This window comes from Melitaea cinxia, chromosome 3 (genome assembly GCF_905220565.1).
Source record: "Melitaea cinxia chromosome 3, ilMelCinx1.1, whole genome shotgun sequence".
Lineage (NCBI taxonomy): Eukaryota > Metazoa > Arthropoda > Insecta > Lepidoptera > Nymphalidae > Melitaea > Melitaea cinxia.
The window spans coordinates 15,349,302-15,374,981 of record NC_059396.1 but is presented as its reverse complement, the minus strand read 5'-3'; the positions used below and the strand labels follow the sequence as shown (position 1 = coordinate 15,374,981).

The following is a 25,680-nucleotide window of genomic DNA, read 5'->3' as shown; positions in this document are numbered from 1 at the left end:
GTTATGTAATCTGTGGCAAATTGATTGTTTTTGCTGTCACTGCGGAAATTCTTGTTAGGCGTGAATCGACGGAAACCGGACACGAAGTTGCGAGACTACGGGTACATTTAAAATTACGTTTTCAAAATCAACATTCGCATACATTTCAAATCAACATCAATGTGAAACTTAACCACTTATTGTAAGTGGAGTAAAATAATTCAAAATAAAAGTAACGTAAAAGTAAACTGAAGACTCTAGTCTAGCCTTTTTAAAATAACTAGATTTACTTTTTGTCCTTTCGAAGACTTATTTTATTTTGCAGAAAACCTTATTGAAATAAGAAATAACCTTCCGCAAACGTTTGTAATAATGTTATAAGTTTTAACTAAAAAGTTGATTGAGAATCGATTTTGGCTTTGAGCCAAATGCAAAACTGCATTTGTTATGACATTTGTATTAAATGAAATCAAATATATTTTCAACATTTTTACTAGTTTTTCAGCAAAAAAAATTAATTTAATTTATTTTTTAATATATTATCGAGTTACATTTACACAGATAACTGTTAGGAATCTGACTTAACGGCCCTATATATAATAATGTAATACTACCTATAGAACAAAAGTAATAATACAATACCAACAGAATACACATCGAATATCACAGCGTACCTATCCATGAATATTATTTATCTATTCTTTTTAATTAATGGCTTCAAAAGGTAACTTAAAAAAATGCAACTTTGAATATAACGTTATTCATATTAAATTGTTAGCATTGTCATGTTATATAATAACTTAATTTAGTAAAAATGATTGCCACAAAACACAATTAGGTAAGTAAATTATATTAATGGAAAAAGATAAAATATGAATCAAAGAATTAAAATTAGATCCTTTACTTGTAATATTTAAAACTAAGTTAATTAATTTTTATACCTAAAAAAATTATCATAAAATCTTTGTAAAATAAAAAAAATATAATAGTTAAAAAAATAGTACTTTTCATTATAAAAATATAATAATGAACAAATCCATGTGTTCATATTTACCTACATTATAATTTTATAATAACCAACAAAACTTTCACGAGTAAAACAACATTCAATGCAACATATGTAGAGATCTCACTAATTATAAGAATATTTAAATAGAATAAAAAAAAAAAACAAAAATTGAATAGTACTAATAAATAAATAAAAACTAAAAAGTAATAAAATAAAATACACTAGCAGTACAGCACATTGCGATTAAATTAGCTTGCTATATTCATTAATTTTAAGTAAATATAGTTGAATCATAATAAATATGAGATTTTTTACTATAGAACCGAAATTATTTCACAATTGTCTGTTCAATATAATGACCAAACCAATTATTAATAATATTTTTTTAATATACTATTACGCACGCAACACCAGAAGTATCGCAAGCGTGTTGTCGACCCTATCCTTGACCATCCCCAGGAGTTCTGGTCACCGTACCCACCACAGAAACACAAAACTGTTTGAAAGCATTATTATTTAGTTATGATCTTGTGTAAGGTCGAGGTACTTCCCCAGTAGGGCTTCAGATTATGAGCAGGATATTTCCTACTATGTCCTACCTCGGTTAAATCTATTATGTATCAATATAATGTTATTATTCATATAGCCCTTCGATATGATCGATGCACTTAAAATGAGTAAGTAGGTAAATTGCAAAGGGAGGCATGGGGTGTTGTGGGCGGAAACGTGTCGTGTCTTTCGTGGAATCTGCTTTTTATAGAAGCTATTTTATTACAGATCGATATTTGTGCTTGTTACAGAAAGTTTCCAATAGATTGTGACGTGCTATGTATTCCAATGTAATATTGTGAAAAAAACTAAAATTTAAATATACCTTAATGATTTGAAATAGATTGTATATAACAACGAGCACGATCACGATTCAGCTTCGTAACATCCCACTGCTGGGCATAGGCCTCTTTCGCCATGTAGAAGAAGGCTCGGAACTTAATCTACCACGCTGCTCCACTGCTGGTTGGCGGATTTGTACATATATACTATGAGTAAAGATCGCTATCAGGTGCTTATGATAACAACCGGGACCGATTGCTTAATGTGCTCTGCGAGGTAGGGTGGGTTGAACCACAAGGACAGACATCCAAACCGGAAAGAAATATTTGTACATATATAAATAACTATTCCGAGCGGGATCGAACCCGCAAAACATTGGTGTGTAGGCGCGTAAATGACACACGCACCATTATACCAGGGCGGTTTATATATAGCAACAATAAATTTAAATGTAACTGTGTCTCGGACTAAAACTGTGTTACACAAACAGTTAGTATTACTGTTAAGATATGTAAATATAAATTAACTCTGTGTACAAATTAAATATGATAAATATAAAAAGATGTTAATTTGTAGAAAAAGTTTCCGTGTGTTTATTGTGGACGCCTCTGGAAGATATTCTTTATTATAGCTTGTAAAATATAATTTAAAACGTACTATTCAAAGCCGTATGTATTGAAATGCAGCCTGATAGACTTAATTGTCTGCATTTAATGTCTATCAACGTCTGCCGCTATGGGAACGATATTTCCGTATTTCATTGACATCAGACATCATTGTAGACTCATTTACCGGTACTCGACGAGTTGGATGTTTAAAGCCACATCTTTTTTTAACGAAGGCGACCTTCATAATTCATTAAAAGATAAATTAGGCTAGCGTTAATTTTACAAGCCAATTAATGATTAAAATGAGTAGTATTTTTAGTCAATTTCGCTTCTTTTTTATCTCTTATTTTATACAAAAAAGTAAGGCGTAACATTGCTAATAATACTTAATGAAAGCCTCACCTTTACAGGATGGAAAAGGATGATAACCTTTACTCGTACTTTTATATACTTATGAAGGTATATTGTAAAAATAGTTGCGTAGAGACCCATGGAAAATCTAAAGATACCCTCAAGCAGGTAAAATGTATTTTTTATTATAATTCAAAGCAGATTTTTACAGTACTCAAGTAGGTTAGTACTCTGAAACTGCATACTATACACTTTCTTATTGTTTCTAGTTCAAATTTTAAGTATTTCTATTGATTAATCTAAAATATTTTATAGATATCATATTTTTATTAGAATTGTTTCTAGTCGACCATAGGCTATATAGAAAAACTTAATTCCGGGAAAAAGTTTTAAATCGCAAAAACTGGTTTTAAAATGTTTTAGAAAGTTTTAGTTCTAACTTTCTAGGTTGTAAAAAAAATTACACATTATTTTTTATTGACTAATATTTCTAATAATAATAAACCATAACTGTAATTTAAGCATTAGGCATATGTATGCAATGCTTTTAAAACTATTATCTTTGATTTTTCTTTAGTCGATCACTAATTTATCATTCGAACACGATTCATGTGACATGATGGATGGTTATTCTCATAGACTCACAATTTTACATTATTAAATTCACATAAATTGAGTTCTGTTCACTTTAAATTATGACAGTTCCTATTGATATTAGTGGAAAAGATATATTACAGGTGTTTTCATAGTCGTTTTCCCTTGGTTGCCTAGTAACAATTAAATGTTATAGGCGAGTTTTAAATTAGAAATGTCTTTTATTTCAAAAGACCTTTGTAATGGAAGACAAAATAACGTAGTTATGTTACTGACGATGAGATGAGCAATGGCGTGTAATATAAATAGAAATTCACCAAAGTTGCAGGTGGCTGTAGATCAGCAGTGTTGTTGAGAAATTGAGCTGACCTTTGTTGAATATAAGTCGTGTTGAGCAGCGTGGTGTTAGCTTCTAAATATATTTATTCTTCATGAAAATGTGTTTTAAATTGACAACATTTTACCGTTACTGAATTGAAGAAATTGGTAGGATATTTTTTTTTATATCACTAGGTCGGCAAACAAGCGTACGGCTCACCTGATGGTAAGAGATCACCGTAGCTTATAGACACCTGCAACACCAGAAGCATCGCAAGCGCGTTGCCGACCCATATATCTCATTATAACATCGCGCGCATGCGCGCAGCAATCCCCAATCCCCCCAGGAGCTCTGGTCACCTTACTCACCAACAGGAACACAATACTGCTTGAAAACAGTATTATTTAGCTGTGGTCTTCTGTAAGGTCGAGGTACTACTACCCCAGTCGGGCTGCTCCATATTTTGAGTAGGAAATTCCTGCTGCGCAGTACCTCAGTTAAATATTATAACTCGGATGTCATTGATCGATCGTTGAACAGCTTTAGTACAATTGTAAAAGCAAAATTTTGCTCTAGATTTTGTTAAAATAATTATTTACCTGATCATTGTATATTTTCCTTCTTTTTATCTATTGTTAATAAGCCTTATATAAGCTAACGTTAACTTTTCTATCTCACTCACTCTCACTCACTTCAGCCTATTGCAGTCCACTGCTGGACATAGGCCTCCCCAAGTTCGCGCCACACATCCCGGTCTTCCGCAATCCTCATCCAGCCTACACCGGCAATCTTACGTAGATCGTCGGTCCAACGGGCCGGAGGACGTCCCACACTGCGTTTGCCAAGACGCGGTCTCCACTCTAGGACCCGTCTACTCCAACGGCCATCGGTCCTGCGACACAGATGACCAGCCCACTGCCACTTCAACTTGCTAATTCTGTGGGCTATGTCGGTTACTTTCGTTCTCCCGCGGATAGTCTCATTTCTAATCCTGTCTTTGAGAGAGACCCCAAGCATAGCCCGTTCCATTGCACGTTGAGCGACTTTAAACTTGTGGACCAGTCCTTTGGTCATTGTCCACGTCTCGGCTCCGTATGTTAACACAGGCAGGACGCATTGCTCGAAAACTTTTGTCTTCAAGCATTGCGGAATCTTCGAAGTGAAGACTCGACGGAGTCTGCCAAACGCCGCCCAGCCCAACCGAATCCTCCTATCGGCCTCCTTCTCGAAGTTGTTGCGGCCTAGTTGGATAGTATGGCCTAGGTAAATATAATCCTGAACAACTTCGAGAAGGGTACCATCGACCGATACCGGTATCGGTATGACTTGGTTGTTAAACATAACTTTCGTCTTATCCAAGTTCATACAGAGACCGACACGTCGGGAGGACTCGTTTAGGCCGGCCAGCATTTGGCCTAACTCATCCAGCGTCTCCGCAAAGATGACAATATCGTCGGCGAAACGAAGGTGAGAGATGAATTCACCGTTGACGTTGATGCCCCGTTCCCCCCAATCTAAGGTCTTAAAAACATCCTCTAGCGCAGTGGTAAACAGTTTCGGTGATATTACATCCCCCTGTCTTACCCCGCGCCGGAGGGAAATAGGTCTTGTTCTTTGGTCATTGACATGAACGGTCATCGTCGCCGCGTCGTACATAGATTTTAGTACCTCGATATATCGCCAGTCGACATGACATCTCTGCAGAGAGTCCAGGACAGCCCAGGTCTCGACGGAGTCGAAGGCTTTCTCGTAGTTCACAAATGCCATACACAGCGGTTGATTATATTCTTCCGTCTTTTGGATAATCTGCCGAACAGTATGGATGTGGTCCACGGTGCTGTAGCCATTTCGAAACCCAGCCTGCTCTGGTGGTTGGAATTCGTCGAGTCTTCTGGCGAGACGATTCGTAACAACCCTCGAAAACAGCTTATAGACGTGGCTCAGAAGTGAGATCGGTCTGTAATTCTTTAACAGAGACTTATCGCCTCTCTTAAAGAACAGCACCACCACACTCCTGGACCACGCCTCCGGCGTGGTACCTCGGTGGATGACGGCGTTAAATAGTCTTGCCAAGGCTTTCAGGACAGGTCGCCCTGCGGCTTTAAGGAGTTCAGTGGTAACTCCGTCATCCCCCGGGGCCCTTCCGTTTTTAAGCTGCCCGAGCGCTGCACCAATCTCATCCTCTTCGAAGTCCGGGATACACTCCGAATAATGGCGCAACAATGGTGCCCGTGGATCTTCGGTGTCCCAAGTCGCAGGCTTGCGTGCGCTCGACGAGTACAGCTGTCCATAAAAATTCTCAACCTCTTCTCGGACCTGAGGGCGAGAGCAGACGGTTCTGCCATCTGCTGTTTTAAGCTTCGCAAGAAGGCTTCTCCCCAATGGTCTTTGGAAAACTTTGGACCCCCTATTCTGCTCAATCAGAGTAGCAACCTCTCTCGTATTTGAGCAGCGGAAGTCTCGGCGAATAATTTTCCGTACCCTCTTGGAAAGAGCCCTCTGTTCTGGCGAAGCAGCCGGCAACTCGCGTCTCTGCCGCATCAGATCCAAGGCTTCGGGAGAAAGTTTGGACTGCTTCGTTGGCTTTGTTGGTGGAAAGTGCCTGCGACCCAGTGTACACACCGTCTTCACCACGTTGTCGGTTATCTCGTCCACGTCGCTAGTAGTTTCCAGCGAATCGAATCGGTTTTGGAGTTCCAACTGAAACTGCTCGGAGCCACATAGTATTTGGGGCAGCGTGGGTCGGAGAGTAGATTTCATCAAGCGGGTCCGCTCCTTTCGGAGACATATATTCAGAGTGCCCCGTACTAGCCGGTGGTCGCTGCCGGTGTTAAACCTGTTAACCACTGAGACATCTCTGAATATATGCCTTTTATCCGCTATGATGAAATCTATCTCGTTCCTCGTCACAGTATCGGGGCTTTGCCATGTCCACCTCCTTTGGGGCTTCTTCTCAAAAAATGAGTTCATCAAGAAGAGCCCCTCCGATTCGAGGAAGTTGACAAGCGTCTGCCCCCTGTGATTCCTGTGCCCCAATCCGTGTGGTCCGATGCTCGATCCGTCGCGGCCTTGTACTCCCACTTTAGCGTTGAAGTCTCCCATAACAACGCTGTAGAAGGTCGAAGTAGTGCCATGTATGGCCCTTGTGATATCTTCATACACTTTTCTATGTATACCATCAACCATGCTCTACGATCGTTTTCAAAGTAAAATATTGTTTGTTAATTTTATTATTCAGACTGGCACAGATTTAGATGTCTCCTTAAATGATATTTCATCTACTTTTGTATCCTTTCTTGCATCTATTTATTGTATAGCCTTTTTTGCATCTACTTATGACATGGAAATTTTTATACCCTGTTAATGGGGCTTGTTATACGACTATACCCCATTTATATAAATGTTTGTAGTAGGTCGCATGGAATCCCGTCGTCGGCGTCGTAATGGCATATGATAAAATATTTTTAGTATCAAAGAGATTTCAGAGAGAGAGAGAGAATCAAATATATTTGCATAAAATTATCAAATATTTTATTTACTTCAATTAAATTTAAAACATGATTACATAATATGAATCTACTTGTTTGCTTTCAATTTTCATTATTACTTTATTCTTTTAAAATATGTCTCTCTAGCGTATTCTAAGGCGATTGTGTCAATAGCCTTAGACTAATTGAATCCAAACAAGCGAATAGAGATTAAAAAGATGTATGTTAATATTGTATTTTTTATTTTTCTAAAACTTATTTGCTTCTCACTCAGTTCCGTTACATGACAATGAAGTAGATTAGATGTCGATTCGTTCACTAATTGCTTCTCGATCTCGATTGAGTGAATGTTAATTGTTACTCAAAGCCACATATTTTGTTCTAGCCCATAATAAACATTCGAGAAAGCGTTGTTCGACAGTGACAAACAAGATAGCGCTTGGAATCTAGGAACTTAGCGCATACCTAATATTACTAATTAACAATTTGTTCCGATTTCAAAAATATGTATTAAAAGCTGAGCTTCGCTTTTTCGTTAAAATAAAAACTAGTCCATGTGTTATATTCTATATCTAAAACTAATTGCGTACCAGGTTTCACTACAATTAATTCAATATTTTTTACGGGAAAGAATATCAAACATACATAGAGCCATCCATATATCCTCACAAGCTTATGCATCTATATACTAGTAGGACATTATTGACTAATATTGTTATTCTGTTATATTACTAGTAGAGCTCGTAACGACTTTAAAGTGATTCCTATATCAGTCTATCTCATGATTAAATATGAGATGTATTATTAGGTGGATAGATGCAAAACACAGATAACTCTAATATACGTTTTATATATTTATTAATATTTACATATGTATAGCTGTGAAACGTCTCTATCACATAAATTCATTTAAATGTTTCATTCAAGATAAAAAAAAAACAAATAAAAAAGCTTAGAAAGTAAAATTTCAAACTTTGTGTTAACATGTTTGTTATAAACTATTCAATGTTCCTTCTATCTTACGTAGAAATTGTATAAACGTTTATTCGTTTGCTATCAAAGGAAGGAAATTGATTGACGCGCAGAGAGACGGTCTACAGTTACGGTTTGCGGCCTCATTTCATACTCGACCTGTTTCAGTTTGTTTCAACAAATGTACCAGGTCAGAAATTTAGGGTAGGAACATGGTAAATTATGTTCTTTATAATTCATATTTAAACTGAATTGCATACTGGGTTAATGTTGCAACGTAATTATACTTCTTAAGCCATTCTCTAAACACGTAAGACGTTACTAGCGGCGTGTTAATTATATTAAGATGGCTATTAGGTATTCATAATAATACCAAACGGTTAAACTACTGTGCTTATGTAAAACTTTATTTATTGCTTTTTTAATTTTGATACTTCACATTTCTTTTATGATTGTAATTGTGTAATATATCTTTTAATCTTTTGTATTAAATCTATAATATTTACTTTAAGCAGATCAAACATTTTGAACTAAATTCACTCAGATTTTGATTTTTTTACTTTACTGTCTGTATACCTACCTATCCTAAGCACTGAAGTAAAAGTAGGTACTTTTTTACATTAATTTAGATTGTCTAGTCTTATAATTATACGTTGATGATTCAGTAATAATGAATACTAACAACAACGTCGGTTGTAATTGTATAGATATCAATGATCAATTTTCAATTGTTGCTATTTTACTGTTATGCAAGTTATTGCGGCAGCCGGTCGACATGCTATATTGTATTTATAGTGTACGTACATATGTACCGACTTACAATACAACTGAAATCTATACACAAGTATTTATACTTGGTAGTATAAGTATTAATTAATGTAACGTTTCTCCCCCAAGGATACGTTCAAAAAAACTGCTGATTTCAATGTACTAGCCCGTTGGTGTAGTTTGTAGTGGTCCTGCTTTCTGTTCCGCGTGCTAAGGGTTCGATTCCCGCCTGAGTCTGGATGTAATATGTGTATGTATTATTTCTGTGTATATTTATAAAAAAAATACTTATAACAATCGTCTACTACCTATAACACAAACATTAAGCTGCTGCTAAGGAACAGACGACAGTGTTATGTGTGTGTGTTTTATAAGATATTTACTCTTTCAAACTTATGATATAGGTACATATTTCCATAGAGATATTATACGCGTATTTGTTCATAAAAAGAAAACCGATCTACTTATCTTAAATTTATTTACGATAACAATTTTTATCAAATAGAAGAACAAGAATACTAACAGTTTTTATTTATATATTTGAAAGTCTCGAGATCTACACGACACAGCAAAACAATATATATTGCGTTAGAAAGTTTGTTGCGTTATGTATATGACGACAGCTACAATACCATAATTACCATACCATAACATAACTATAACATTTAAATAAGAATGTTATAAGAACAACTAGCTGACTCGGCAAACGTTGTCTTGCCGCTAAACGTTATTTAAAAATAGGAGTTGGTGGTAGAAGGGTGAAAATTTAGGGTTGTATGTATTTTTCAACGCCAAATCATAATTAAATAAAAAATAAATAATTTATCAAAAGATTAAAAAAAAATTAGGGGTGGACTACCCTTAACATTTAGGGGGATGAAAAATAGATGTTGTTCGATTCTAAGACCTACCCAATATGCACACAAACTTTCATGAGAATCAGTCAAGCCGTTTCGGAGGAGTTTAACTACAAACACCGGGACACGAGAATTTTATATAGGTAGATAAAAAAGCTGAAGTCTAAGTGGGCAGGTCATACAATCACAGCAGTGACTAATGGTTAAAGTTAGTAATTAATTGGTTCACAAGTGATAGAAGGAGAAAACGGGGAAGACCTTATAGACGATGGGTTAATGAAATCAAAGCCGTAGCAGGTGGTACATGGACAAGAGTAGCTAAGGATAGAGAGAAAGAGACCTTTTTGAACTAGTGACATATAGACAGGAAGCTGCATATTAAATTTAGTCTTAAAATATTATATATAATCATGTACACTACTGTCTGAATAAATGCTATTATTATTAGTGTTACCATATTATACATATTTTAAAGGTAAATGTCAACTTTTAAAATTCAATAACTAAAACGTGGTTAAAACCGCACGGGACTTCTAGTTAATATATACATTAATAGTTATAACACCTTACTATATCAGTCCCTACATCATTTTTAATTAGTGTTTATTTACAGCTCTTTGAATACAATTGTACATTATTGTTTAAGTGGTAATTAAACATAGTACACACAACCGTAATTTTTCTATGTTATGACGTGACGTTAGCGGCTACGAGCGTCGTTCATGTGGTCTTTCGAAGTTTTTCACGCGATCTCTCTACTAAAGATCAGTCATTTGCGTCTGCGCCGTCGAGTTACAAGTCTTACGTGTTTAGTTTTTAAACATTTAAAATTAAAAATAAAATAATTTAAGTGTGTAACTGTAAAGTTGTACAATTTACACATAAATTAGATTTTTTTTTGCTTAAAAATATCAAAGAAAATGATTTATTATGGACATCGTTGTTTGGATCATCCGATTCATAAAAACATTACCTACTCAGTGAGAATGTGTTTTTAAGTCGCGTTCAGTTAAATATGTTCAGTGAATTATTTTGTGTTATTTAATATGCATGTACCTTAGAATCAGTAAAAGGAAACGATCCGCAGCGGGTAGCTCCGGCAAGTGTGCCGCGCGGCAGCGATTTCACCCGCACCACGCACGTTCGTGTTCGCGTAGCCGCCTCTTTCGCGAACGCTTGCTCCAATTAAGTATATTTGCATGGGCATCTACATTGTACTGTGCTGTGATAGTGAAAGTGACCGCGATGCCTGCGCTCAGCTGAGCGCGTTGACGTCTCGCGTGACGCGAAATGGGCCATGTGGAGAATATGCGGCGTCAGTAAGGCTGAGCCCGTGTTGTTTTCTCGTGGCGTTGATGACGATTATGTAAGATTTCATCAGTACATATAATAATTGATGCTAAGGCATTGATGTACCTGTACGAATTGGTTGCTAACCCGTTAGACAACAGATAGAATATAACAATATGCCTAAAAGGAAATGCGATGATGATTACTTTTAGCAATAATTGATACCTACTTGTCGAATAAATTGCAGATTTCTTGGATCCATAAAAAATTGTTTCTCACGAAACGTTGAACTGAGATTAATCGAACTATTTACACGTATAATTAAATTATATCAGAAATAATGATAATATGATTACAAATAAAATCAGGCTGAATAATATTTAAATACTACTTAACTAGTTTTAGAGCTTATACCAATCTTCTATATTATCTATATAAATAAAAATGAATGTTGCTAAGCGCATAACTCGAAAATGGCTCGACCAATTCGGTATTTTTTTTTGTGTTTTCTTTAAGGCCAAGGAAAAATTTTAATACGAAAAAAAAATTGAAAATAAGATTTAAAAAAAATAATTTTTACTGGTATTCAACTTTTGACAGAACGAAGTCTGCCCGGGCAGCTAGTTTGAAATAAATTTATTTCCAAGCCGATGTACATTTATAACTTGTATTGATAAGCGGATGGTATGTTCCAGCAGCCGACATGGCGGTTGTGGGGCGAAGAACGAGTGGATGGTGCAATATACACAGTGTATCTCAAGAAGGTGCGGTATCATCGACCCACGCGCTCAGCTTCCAGTGTGAGTAGTTGACAATACTAGTTCAAATTATTATTCTCGTAAAAATTATTTTTATACAAAAGCCATGGTGGGAATAAATTAAACTAACCCGTAGGCATAGTTTGTAGTGACTCTTCTCTTCTTTCCAGAAATTGTTGGTTCGATTACCTAAACATAGACACGGATACATAATAATATTAAAAATGATATTTATTTAAGAAGAAAGAAAAGGATAATGAGATAACGCCTATGTTATTTCAATTAAAAATAATAAAATTGCTTTAATACAGAGTAATATGCTTTATTTATAATTTGTTTTTATAAATAAGTAAAAAGAAAACCTTGGAAGGAAATCTGTACCTTAGAGGTTTTCTATGATATGTGTAACACGTCTGTCACACCGCAGTAGAGTAGCGTTTCGAATTACGCTTATTTATAATAGTAATTAATATTAAAGTTACAAATGGATTACGATAGAAGTTATAGGATGATACTATGATTTTTCTGAAATATTTTTACCTTTTTTATTCATGCAAATTGTTTGCATTTAATGAGGGATAAGAATAATAATGACGTAAAAATATCAATGAGTAATAAACTTCGGAAAATTCTGATGAATCAGTGGAATTCGATAACATTGTTATTTCTTACTATGAAACATAACTACAGAGACTATTTAGGTCTGTATTTTTTCTTACCAACAAAACCAGAAGTGATTATAAAACAATAGTATAATTAAATTGACAAAAGATCTAGAAAGATTTATTTGAAATTTCCGAAGGATATTCGCTTTTTGAATTTGAGTTCAAATAACATTTTTGAATGCAACTTTTGCGGTACTGATGTAATCTCTATTCCCCCTTTCAATCGAGCGTAACGTCTTTGGAGTTCAATTCGATTTTTTTTTGTTGAATTTCTTCAAATTAATGATATAAAATATTAAGGGCTGTGTTTATTGATACTAGATGATGTTATGTTATCCAAAAATAAGTTTCAGACCAAAAAAAAAATCTATAGACATAAGGAGTATTTTATTTTGTAAGTTGTTACATTACTACTATACTACTAATTATAAAACAGTATTGTTTTAAATAATTATTTGAATTAATTCAGCAATTCATTAATTAACGTACCGTTTTATAAGTAACAAACCAACAAATCGATATTTATCCTAACATTAGTATAGACTAGTTAACTGTAGATATTATTTAAGTTTCTTTGAGAAGCGGAAGACAATAATTTGGCTAAAATAGTGATGTAATTGGTTTATTCCAGGAATCTGACGACGAAATCTCCCACTTGGAATGGGAGACGGTGCGCGTGCGCTTCGTGAAGGCAGGCACAGTTGAACGTCTCGTAGAAGCTCTTGCCACCGATGATGGCGAGCTGGAATCCACGTACGTCAACGTGTTCCTTGCCACGTACCGGTAAGTTTAGAGAAAAAAGTATTAAACCAGTGTAGTACAAATTTGTCCAACAAAAGGCTTCATACAAGATGTCTGACTAACATACACAATCGAAAGTGCCCATAAATTTTTAACTTTCTCTTTAATAAAGGTCATGTAAAAGCTTCTAGTGTCTACTTATTATGTTTTAGGGGCCTTTTGTCTAATGGCCCATTAAACGTATAATATAATTTTTATAATACAATGACAACTTTTAAATAGGAAATCCTTAAAAGTTACAGCAAATACTATTTATCTTCCGTATTAAAGTTAGGGACGCGAGTTAAATTCGTTATGTAAGTGAAACTACAAAGCGAGCACGTTTTATATAACGACAATATTTTTTGTTTGTCAGTCCATCTTTGAATCCGTCTTTGAAGTCTTTTTCAATAAATGCCATTGATTCAACTTCTCGGCTGAATTAATCTTCACCAAATTCTACTCAACTTCTTGAAAATAGCGATATTGAATTTCACTCTCGCAGGTTGATTCTTTTGATATTTTAAATCATTTGTCTTATTATTAAAAAAATATCTATGATGTTTCAGTTAAATTAATTAATAATGACGTCGCTCGGTACTTAGCATTAATTTTTAACCTTGCTATTAAAGCAGGTTCTTTTCCAGATTTGTTAATCTGTAGTAAAGTTTTACCACTTTTTAAAAAGGGAAATTAAAGTGATTCCAATTAATATAGACCCATATCAATCCTGACTGCAACTTTTGAAAAAATCATACAAAACCAACTTTTTCCATTTTAAGGTTAACGGCATTTTTCACAGTGAACAATATAGTTTCACTAGAGGTCGCTCTACGATAGATGCTGGTGGGCACTTCTCAAGCATATATACAACGTTTGGGAGAAGTCCCAAAATATTATTGGTGTATTTTGTGACCTACCAAAGGCGTTAAATTGCTCGCTCACGGGATTCTATTGTAACGCTGCACATACGGCAATCTGAGCCATTTAGGCGGTCAAAAATCAGAGATGTAAAAAAAAGTGCATATTTGTTAATTAAGGTCCCCGGCTAGACTACCTATTTATCTACTAAGTAATTATATCTAGAAATGAAAGACCATTGAAAATAAAATTCACTATTAATATATTTTACTTCAAGTATGTACATAATTAAATATTATACATATTGATGACATAATTATTCGATCAATATAAACTAAGCAGATGCGTAATAATTAATTACTGTCAATTTCGTCGTTATCATAAACCGCTTCTTCATCCCCATCCCCATCATCATCATCATCAGCTGGTTCTATGAGAGATACATCTAACATTTCCAACACCTCTACAGGAAAAGGTTTCCTTTTCCTATTATGGTTTCTTCTCTTAGACGCTATGATCGGATCTGATGCTATTAGCATCCAGTGCACAATGTCTGTGTTAGTGTCGATTCTCGAGGTTTTTCTAGCATGGAAAAGTCTTATACTTTTGAATTTCTTTTGACTAGTCTCCAGCACATCTTCCGAAAATAAGCCTACAGGCAAAGGCAGCTCGTTGATTATGTCTGCTCCGTGTATTAACAGTTTGTGCACAGATGCACTCATTTTATACCACTCGTAACGTTGTACGCACATTTTTGCTGTTTTGATGCAGTACTGTTTAAAATTAGCGTAGTTTACACGAAATCCGCAAGATATTACACTAAGTATATTGGCAAACCTCTTTATGATTTCAGGATCTAGGCCCGTTATAGACGCAGATTTTGCAGGCTCAGCAAAAAACTTCCTGGCTGTATTGCCATCGTTCGAGTTCCCTCCTCCTGGCTTTGGTTGGTCTACCACTAATCCCATTTCCTGATAGAATTTGGTGGTTATTTCTTGTTTTCTCTTTTTTATATTTTCTTTGGCTTGTGTACCCCTGGCTTGCCACTGACGTACTTCCATTTTATAGGATATGTGTAAAAGGTACTCATAACATCTTAGATATGAGTGAAGTACAGATATCCCAAACTTGAAGGATGCAGACGTGGGGTATTGTTTCTTCAGAAGCAAGTCAAGATTGTTAAGCTCCTTAGGTGTAGCCTTGCACACGTTGCATGCTTGCGATGAGCCAGTTTTTGTTAGTACGTTGCATGTTTTGCCGTCCATCATTGTGCACACAGCATGATGTTTAAACGTGTAAGATTTATCTCCAAGAGTTACCCTAGAAGGCTGTAAGTTTAATATTTGTTGCTCAATTGCTTCGTAATGGAGTTTTATTGATTCTTTCGTCTCCTTCTCAATCTGCAAACGAATGATGCGACTGCATCTTGGCGAAGACGGACTTGGGTTTTGCCAGAAAATCTGTTTTCCATTAGTTGTAACCTCTGACATTTGTAAAGGGACTATGGTACATAAGATAATGTTTGTGTCTCCATACAATGAGTTGTTGGCAAAATATTGCTTGTAAATGGACTGTCCACCACTCCTGTCAAGTCCCCATTTGTAAATAGCTTCGATGGGTGAATTTTTTGTATGATCATGGTGTATTAGAAGTACATCTTGCTGCACATGAGCAAGTCTTTAAATTGTATGATCCAGAATATCTTGAATTGGAATTTGCACTTCTGTTTCTGTAATTTTTATATTATTTGGGTAACACTGTTTTTTCGCATCTGCTATCTCATTGTAAGCTGGATACTCTTGGACTTCTTTACTCATGTCTGAGTCGATAATGAGCGCTAAAGCTTCAACTGGTGTGTAAGGCTTTATAGCTGAACATGATGGTGTACCATGTATTTTTTTCATCCTTTTAAGTCTGCGTGGGCTTGTAGTTAAAGCTAAGTTCACCACTTGTGCAGCTGTCCTTTTTCCTTTCTTAGTAAGGCTGGCTTGAACAGCAGAGCACAATAGCTCTGAGCTTGTGTCAGCAAGAATTGGTTGAATCACTCTTCGTTTGGTTCGTAGGGAGCTGTCTTCAAAAGACTTCGCAGGTCTGCCTCTAGCTTTTTGCACCTTTGATACACCTTTTGTATTTATAGTACCTTCAGCTAGCAACACCAAATCGTTTTTTAACCATTCTGAATTGCATTTCATGAATCTCTCCATCTTCCAATTAGATTTCTTCCACTTTTGTAACAATTTTGAAACAAACACTTTTAGAACACTTTTAATTTTACTTTCGCTCTCTTTTGACTGTTTATATTCACTAAAATTGTCTAATATATATGTAGTTAATCGCTCTATGCACTGAGACGATGACTGTCTATAAATTTTTTCGCGTTTTAGCACTAAAACCAGGTCCATTTTTTTTACGGTTATTTCCGAAAAGCTCAGTGCACTCCGACTCCCTGTGAAGAAAAGAGTATAGTGTCACAATGAGTAGGTTTTAGTTCCTAGAATTCACAATAATGACGGTCAACAAACTCGCACATGTGAATTTCAAGCATAGAAAGCAGTACTTAGCGGAACTTTTTTTGTATGTCTAATGTTGCAGAAATTTTATAAGAAAAATAGGATAAGTATTAAATCGACAGTTATATTAACTAGAGTGAAAAAATCTTAAGTTTTAATACTGTGATATAACAAACATACCTGTGGCTTCCATATCCATAATGAACACTGAGATTCTTGCACGAGATGAACAAAAAGTACGTTTTGTAGCTTTCGTGTTTCGTAAGCAACTAACCGTCCACTTCACGATGCTTACCTGTCGGACCCCCGCGCGCTATTGTTATAAACTTAACAAAGGCGGTGAATTGCTAGCTTAATGGAACAATGACTCGCCTCAAACAATACAAGGTATTTTGGACTTTATCTTAAAGTTGAAAAATCTCTTTTTGACCGCCTAAATGGGTCAGATTGCCGTATGTGCGCTGTGCAAAGCTCTTGATCTCATTGCTTCATATCTAACTAATGAAATTCAAGATGTATCAAATAACGAAATGAATTCTTCTGCATCTGTGCAAAAAATGGGCATTCCGCAGGGATCGATTCTAGGTATTCTTGATCTGATATTTTATGTTAAGAATATTTGTGATACAGTGTTATTTGTTGATGGTACATACATACAATCACGCCACTTTCCCGTAGGGGTAGGCAGAGACCACTTTTTTCCACTTGCTACGATCCTTACATACTTCTTTCGCATCGTCCACTTTCATTATTCCCTTCATACAAGCTCTTCGGTTTAGGGCACTCTTGACCTGGTCTTTTTTTAAGACGTCCCTTATATGGTCTCGGAACATCTGTCTAGTTCTACCCCTTCCAACCTTTCCATCCACACTCGCCTTATACACTTTTTTCGTCAATCGTTCTTCACTCATTCCCTCAACATGATCAAATCATCTGAGCATACCTTTTTCAATTTTTGTCACTACATCTTCTTTCAGACACGTTTCCTTATCTCACTATTTCTTATCCTGTCACTCAGTTTAACTCCTATCATACTTCTTATCTGTTCAATTTGTTCATCTCCAATCACGATATTGCAGTCTGTCACTGCCTCATCTCTTTCAAACACCATCACTTTCGTCTTCTTTACATTCATCTCTATTCCCTTTCTTACAAAAGCTCCACTCATAGCAGTTACCATCTCCTGCAAGTCCTCGGCCGAAGATGCAAGTAATACTTGGTCATCAGCATAGAGAAGACATTTGACGAGTAACTCATTCATTCTCAACCCATTTTCATTCTCTTTTAAATCTGTCAAACAATTGTTCATGAACAGTTAAACAGCCACGGTGACGCTACACATCACTGTCTTACACCTTTTCGATATTAAACCATTCAGTGTATGCCCCGTTTATCCTCACACAAGCACTAGAATCCCTATAAAGAGATTGCAATGCTCGTCTGAGGACACTGCTCACACCATTCACAGACAATGCCGATCACAATTCATTCCTCATCACTCTATCATAGGCCTTTTTCTAAATCCACGAACGCGCAATAGACTTTTTTGTTTTTAGCCAAACACTTTTCGGCTATGCACCGCAAAGAAAAGACCTGATCGTCATCCCATTCCCTTTTTAAATCCCGCTTGACAACGTGAATAATTCTTTATTGCGAATTCAAGGTTGTTTAAAACAAGTAATACTAGAACATTGGTTTTAAACACTAAGAAAACCAAGTGTCTCATGTATGCGTTGCCCAATGCATCCGAATTATAATTTACAAATTAATAACGAGAGGCTTATTGTTACTGATACTACATTAGATTTTAGATTAACATGGTTACTTCTATTACGAAAATTATTCGAAAACGGGATATTTACCATGTTTATTATGATATGATACCTTGATGTTGAGATTGGAGTACGTACGGATGGCTCGGTGAGCCATACTGTCTACAGAAAGCCATCGCACACCGATCGATATCTGCATGCTGACTCACGTTACCATCCCCGACACTTAAATGCTGTAGTAACATCATTGACCAATCGCGCACATGATCTTTGTGACGAAGACCACATAGAATCAGAGTTAGCACACGTTAAAGAGGTCCTACAACGGAATGGATATAACGTGCGAAACATAACTGCAAAGGACAAAAAGTTACGACGACAGCACAGGATTAAAAGACAACCAGCCTTTATGCCATGTATTAAAGGAGTGTTAGAAAGTAGGTAGTCCGGTATGGAGATAGCTATTAAAGCCGTCAACATCTACCCGCAAACTTCAGTCTCGTGATCAAGACATTCAAAGTCAATGTCGAAATATCGAGCTACGCAAAGCGAAAAATAATAAACATAGTAAATATCCCGTTTTCGAATAATGATACTACATTTTTCTTAGGGATAAATTTAGATTCAAAACTTCAGTGGAGTACCTATTTGTCATCCTTGAATGGTATACTCAGCTCCATCATAATTCTCGGTTAGAAAAGTTCGACAACTGATCGACGTTGATACTACGTGTTTGATATAATTTAGCTATTTCCATAGTGTTATGTCTTACCTTCTGTTACTGTGATATTGAGACTATTTATTTTACAAAAAAGGGCTATTCGCGGTATTTATGATCTTGGAGATCGAGTTTCCCTGCGGGAAGTGTTTCATAATGTAGACATTAACAATTGCGTTACAATATATTTATAAGATTATTATTCACAACAATATTCTTTTCAAAACAATTCTCAAAGAATTCTCAACAAACAAGAGGAAGGCAACAAACAAGCTCCATTTTTCGATTAAAAAAGAATCATCGAAATTGGTCCACCCAGATAGAAGTTCTGAGTTAACATACATAAAAAAATACAATCGAATTGACAACCTCCCCCTTTTTTTGAAGTCTGTTAACAAAGTGTTTCTCTGTTTTTTAGTGACATAATTTTTAAATAAATATTTCAAAAAAATTTCAGTTCGTTTGCGGAATGCAACCAAGTGTTGGATCTGTTACTTCGACGGTATGAAGAGCTGGCGATGGAAGACGTTCTACCGTCAGCGGTAGACACTTCGCATCAACATAGAAAGTTGGTATACTCTTATTAATACAAGTACACTTTCTGTGCCGCTTACGCTACACTTTGTTTTACATTATGTACATGTAAAGAAAACTATATGTAACATAAGAAATATGTCTCTATAAGAAGTTAGCAATGAAGCTGTGTTAATTAAAGAAACGTGACTTCTTTTCATCGTTGTTGTATAGAAGGGAGGTAGACACCGTTGGGTAAATTCAGATTAGGATAGCTTCCTAGTTACAAGGGAGTTCATACGCTATAAAATACTTTTGAGTTTCATTGTAAAAGAAGAAAATGAACCTGAAGACCAGTTTTGATAAATACCCAATTAACTGGCTACGTAATATAATCATAGCACGGTGTTGTAGGACTCTGGTGGCATGTCTCCACGTCTGGCTGGACACCTACCCGGAGGACTTTCGCCAACCCCCGCACCATCCCGCACTGCAGCAGCTTCTCGCCTTCACTCAGCTTCACCTGCCTGGCTCAGAGCTACATTCGAAGGTTGCTTGGTCTTCTACTACATCTTTGTTATTTACTTTTCTGATTTCTATTAGTATATGAAGACTGCAATGACCCATAGGATGTACGTAACTAAATATTATTGCGGGTTCATGTCTGGATTGACATAGCTTATTTTTCATATTCTATTTTTGTCTTGTAAATTAATGTCGTGCTCTGTGATAAAATATATCGTTGTGAGGAAGATGAAAAAAGATTTTATGATTCATGTAAAACTGCCAACCAATAAAGTAACAATTAAAATATTAACTTAATATAAAGACTGTGAACTCACGTAATAGTTGCTTTTTATATCGCGCATTTGGTTTTGACGTAGATGCGGTTACTCAGTACTGTGCTGTAGTTGGCTTAAGCCCCACTACGTAATTTATAAAGTAACGTTTCCTTTATTTTTATTAAACTACTTATTATTGGATATTTATTCGAAGGGATGTTACATTACGCATTTATAATCGTTATTCTTTTTTATACTGCAAGGTCAGCACAAAAGCATACGGCCTACCTGATAGCAAGCGGTTACCGTAGCGTATAGACGCTTGCAACACCAGAAGCATCGCAATCACATTACTGATCCTCCCCCTGACACCCCCCAGAGGCTGTGGCCACCTTACTCACCGCAGGAACACAACACTATTTTTAACTGTGATTTTCTGTAAAGTTGAGATACTTCTCCAAAACGCGTTGCTCTAGATTTCGAGAAGAATAATATCGACATGCACATTATATTGAAAGTCCTAAGCACATAGGGTGATCACTAGTCCGAACTCGTTTATAAATTTAAATATTTCCCTGCCAGGCGTTGCAGAAGCTAGCGCTATTCAGTGCGGAGCGCAACGGCAGCTCGGGCGGCGGCACGTGCCTCGCGGCCGGCATGCGCGTGCCGGCGCACCACACCAGCGCCTACCGCCTGCCGCACGTGCCGCACCGACACTTTGCCGAGCAGCTAACGCGTATGGACATGGAACTGTTCAAGCGACTGGTGCCGCACCAGTGTCTCGGCGCTGTATGGTCACGCCGAGACAAAGACCGCTCCCACGACGCAGCCACCGTTCTAGCCACCGTAAATCAATTCAACGCGGTCTCTTTCCGTGTCATATCCACAGTACTCGTCGAGCCCAATCTCCGCCCCGTCGATAGGTCGGATATCCTCGCGGCGTGGCTGGATATAGCTAGGGAGTTGAGGGTGCTGAAAAATTTTTCATCCCTAAAAGCCATAATTTCGGGGTTGCAGAGTAATCCTGTGTACAGACTGAGGAAGACGTGGGCGATGCTGTCTAAGGAGAAGGCGGAATTGTTCGAGGAACTCGCAAGGATATTCAGCGAGGATAATAATAGATGGGCTCAACGGGAACTTCTGATGCGGGAGGGGACCGCAAAATTTGCCGATACGGTCGGAGAAAACGATAGACAATTGCAAAAATTGTTACACGAACGCGGATCGCCAGGGGTCAGTAATGGGACAATTCCATACTTGGGTACGTTTCTGACTGATCTTACTATGATCGATACCGCTATTCCTGACACTGTTGCTGATGGTTTAATAAATTTTGATAAAAGGAGGAAAGAATTCGAAGTTCTCGCGCAGATTAAATTATTACAAGGTGCCGCTAACGCTTATCATTTACCTACTGACCCAATGTTCGACAGATGGTTCGATTCAGTGATAGTGCTCGATGACAGAGAGGCGTATCAACTTTCATGTCAAATCGAGCCGCCGACGAATCCTCCGAAAGAAAGACGTCCGAAAAAAATAAACGACATCAATAATCATGGACACAGAAAAAATGATTCTATAGCTAGTACAAGTTCAAGTAATAGTTCGCAGTTTTATTGTGAGACAGATGGTGCAGCAAATGCTTGGAAAAGGGACAGTTTAGAGCGGCGAATATCACCAACAAGATTATCTCACGGTTCGTCCTCATCATCTATACCTTCGTTAGACGTTTCTCTGTCGAGTGCAAATAGTGGACAAAAGCCTGCAAATGGCAAAATACCAGGAATGAGTCCCGCACACCCGAACGCACGCAGTGGACCTGATTTTTACATAATTCGAGTTACATATGAGTCTGATTGTGTTGAGACTGAAGGTGTTGTGTTATATAAATCGATAATGCTGAGTAACAATGAACGTACGCCCCAGGTGATCAGAAACGCTATGCTTAAACTTAATCTCGACGGTGATCCAGATGGATACACCTTGGCTCAAGTTTTGCCTGATAAAGGTAATTATTATTTTATCATTGTGTTTTATCATCAATAATTACATATGTAAAAAAAAAAAATATATCAAGGAACAAAAGACTATTGAAATTCGATATTTTTGAAAAACAAATAAATTTAGTCTTGGTACATTTTTGAAAAAAATATTTTTCTCTTGGTATCTCTTTGAAACAGGTTTAGTATGTTCTCGCGTTCAATGTGGGTAGTAAATAAATCTCGAATAATTCTTGTCACATCTATTTACAGCAACCAACTTGAACACTTCGTAGTTCTCACTATTAAAGTGTTCTTGATAAAATCCAATCAAGGAATGAATACCCTTTGTTACAAGCGGTACTGTATATAAGTTGAGTTAAATCAGCAACATGTCATTAAAAAACCTAACATAATTTAATAATAATATCGGTAAAGTTATAAAGACGCTAACACAGGCTTACCTATTCGCCACGTATGGCAGGCAGGTCTTAAGGTTTAATTTATTTTAGAATATAATTTAAGGCCCTAATAAATAAATAATTTATTTTACAGAAATGGTTCTACCGGCTAACGCTAACGTATACTACGCAGTAAATACGGCGTACAATTTAAACTTCATCCTACGACCTCGCAAGAACCAACAAGACGAAGCGATCGTTAACGGAAAAGCAAAAAACAAACGAACTTGATTCTACCATAATATCTCCTCAATATTTTGCTGTCCATTTATTTAATAACAAAATGAAACAACTGGAACACCCAAAACATCTTAAATAAAGTGTGACCAAAAAAGTGGAGAAAGAAACATTCGTTACTTTTATTGACTTTAAATACTATTTGTACAAAAACAATTTTTCATCCTTTCTTAATTAGTGTATAAAATAACCGTGCCTCATGTTAATTTTAAATCGTTAATTGTATGCAGAGCATTCGTTTCTGACCTGTAGATATGGCTATTTGTAGCATACTTTGATACGAGAAGCGTATTCAGTAGTTATAGTTATTGTAACCGAATGTACCTAACTGTAAATACCATGCTCTCAATGCCACCTTTAAGTTAAGTGTTATGTTATTAACTAAATTTAATGTGATTATTTGTATTTGTATATATTGATTTTGTATCTATAATTAAGAATCTCTTAAATAAAAAATATAGTAAAAATAGTAAGCCAAAGGCGTTATCATAATATCTAATAGCAGGTGCTGTCCCTTTAATATAATAAATTTAGAAGCTTTAAAATTGTAATAATTTAAAACCGAATTTCGGAAAATACTTAAACTGTTAAACGTTTTTCTACTCATACTATTGATATTAAAAATGATGAAATAAGAAAACGAATAGGTTTAGTGATTTTTAATAAAATTGAATAAAAGACTAATACCGGCTAAATTATTTGTATACGTATTGCGTATGAAACGTACGAGTTAAATCTACTTAAATCCGCATTTGAATTATACAACGTGCCTATAATAATTATTATTGTTTGTATTTTATATATTCTTAGATTTTGGGACAATTATTACTGGTACTATAATATCTACTACATATTAGAATAAAGTGTTCATGTTACCTGTAGTTGTTTGAAATTATATAGACCAAATATTAGTGCAAATTTGACTTAACTCAAGATAACCAACAAAACTGGCAAAAATATTGCATGTAAAAACAAAAAAAAAAAAAAAAGAATGGTAATATGGAGAAGCAAAAAATATTTTTTCTTACAATAATGCCTTATTTGCACTAATTGCTCAAAATTTTGTACATAAACTCGTAATTATACTCTCAGTGTAAAGTTGTAGTCGTCACCAGTGTCCCAGATTCCATGTATTACGATTATATATTTTGTGTAATAAAATAATAACTTATATCACATCTTTTAATTTATGATTTACTAGAGTCACCACTTTTTTCTTAAAATTAGCATATACAAGTGTTTAAGATTTTGTCTATAAATTCGAAAAAGTCCATAAAATACTACAATTTTTTTTTAGTAAAATAAATGTCTGACAATTTCAGGTATCAACTTGAACGAGTAACAGGTTCATAAAGAAATCACTTAGGTTTTGTAATTTGTTTTAGCTTCTTGCGAAATTTACCAACGTCCTTGAAGTTTTTCAGATAAGATTTTTCTCCAGAATGTTGTTGATTGTCTATGTTTTCTTGGTAAAAAAAAGTTAAAGCCTTCATACTCCATTGCAGGCGTATTTACATACATTGCTTATCAGTTGTTCATATGCTCGGGAGAACTATGTCCTCAAATACTGCATTGAGACATCGGTGCAATGCTACATTTCTTTATTGTCACGAATAGAGTTGATTTTTACTAAATGCAATGTCTAGTCACATGGTTTGATATCGCAAAAATACACAAAAGATATTTTTTATTATTATTATTTATTTATTATTATATTGATTTATTTTTTAAAGTACAAGGGACATATGTGACCTCAACGATAAAAATTTAGAAGACGTGAAGTAAAGTTATTTGAACTGTGGATTGATAGCTTTGCTGGGCTGAAGGCATTTGTATTAAGCCCTGGCGTCAGAACTTTCGCTCTAAAAGGGTTGAAAATAAGAGCACGTAAGTCAAAAACAATAGAGTGCTTTTATCAAAATGTACGAGGCTTGCGTTCTAAGACTTCTATATTCTATAATAACATTTTACAATCGAAATATGACCTCATAGCTCTGACTGAGACCTTTTTAACGAGCTCGGTGACCGATGGTGAGCTCTTCCCTGCTGGTTACGTTGTGATTCGTAATGATCGTGATGGTGATACTGGTTGGGGGGGCGTTCTGCTTGCGGTACGTGATTGCTATTCCGTGCATGTATTCGGAAATATCGATGGTCTAACATCTGATAAAGAAGTTTTATTCGCAGTTATTTCGAGTAAACTTCTGACATGTTTGTGTTGTGTGGTGTATCTTCCACCTCGTTATAATGACGACCATAACCTTAATGTATTAACTTGCATTGAAAACGCAGTTAATTTATGTCCTGATATGAATGTCCTTATAATGGGTGATTTTAATTTAAATTCTTTTAGTGCACATATAAAAAGACAATTTAACATGTTTTCAAAATTTTGTAATCTTACTCAATACAATACTGTCATTAATAGCCATGGCAGTAAGCTGGACCTTATATTGAGTGATGTGGATTCTGATCGAATTAGTGTTCAAATTAGTGATAATCCTCTAATACCCATAGATAGTTATCATCCCGCGTTAGAAATATCTGTAAGTTTTTCTTGTTGCTCGGTGCAGGCTCC

General features: G+C 35.8%; 1 protein-coding gene across 1 annotated transcript in view; it reads left to right on the top strand.

Moving 5' to 3' along the window:
• LOC123669588 (ral guanine nucleotide dissociation stimulator) overlaps positions 1–24,275 on the top strand; it is a 31,002-nt gene extending 6,727 nt beyond the window's left edge. The window contains exons 2-7 of the mRNA XM_045603185.1: positions 11,762–11,866; positions 13,121–13,272; positions 19,588–19,698; positions 20,058–20,193; positions 21,008–22,433; positions 22,960–24,275. Coding sequence (XP_045459141.1) covers positions 11,762–11,866; positions 13,121–13,272; positions 19,588–19,698; positions 20,058–20,193; positions 21,008–22,433; positions 22,960–23,096 — 2,067 coding nt within the window. The 3' untranslated portion in view covers positions 23,097–24,275. The remainder of the gene's footprint in view (positions 1–11,761; positions 11,867–13,120; positions 13,273–19,587; positions 19,699–20,057; positions 20,194–21,007; positions 22,434–22,959) is intronic.
• Positions 24,276–25,680: the final 1,405 nt, after the last annotated feature.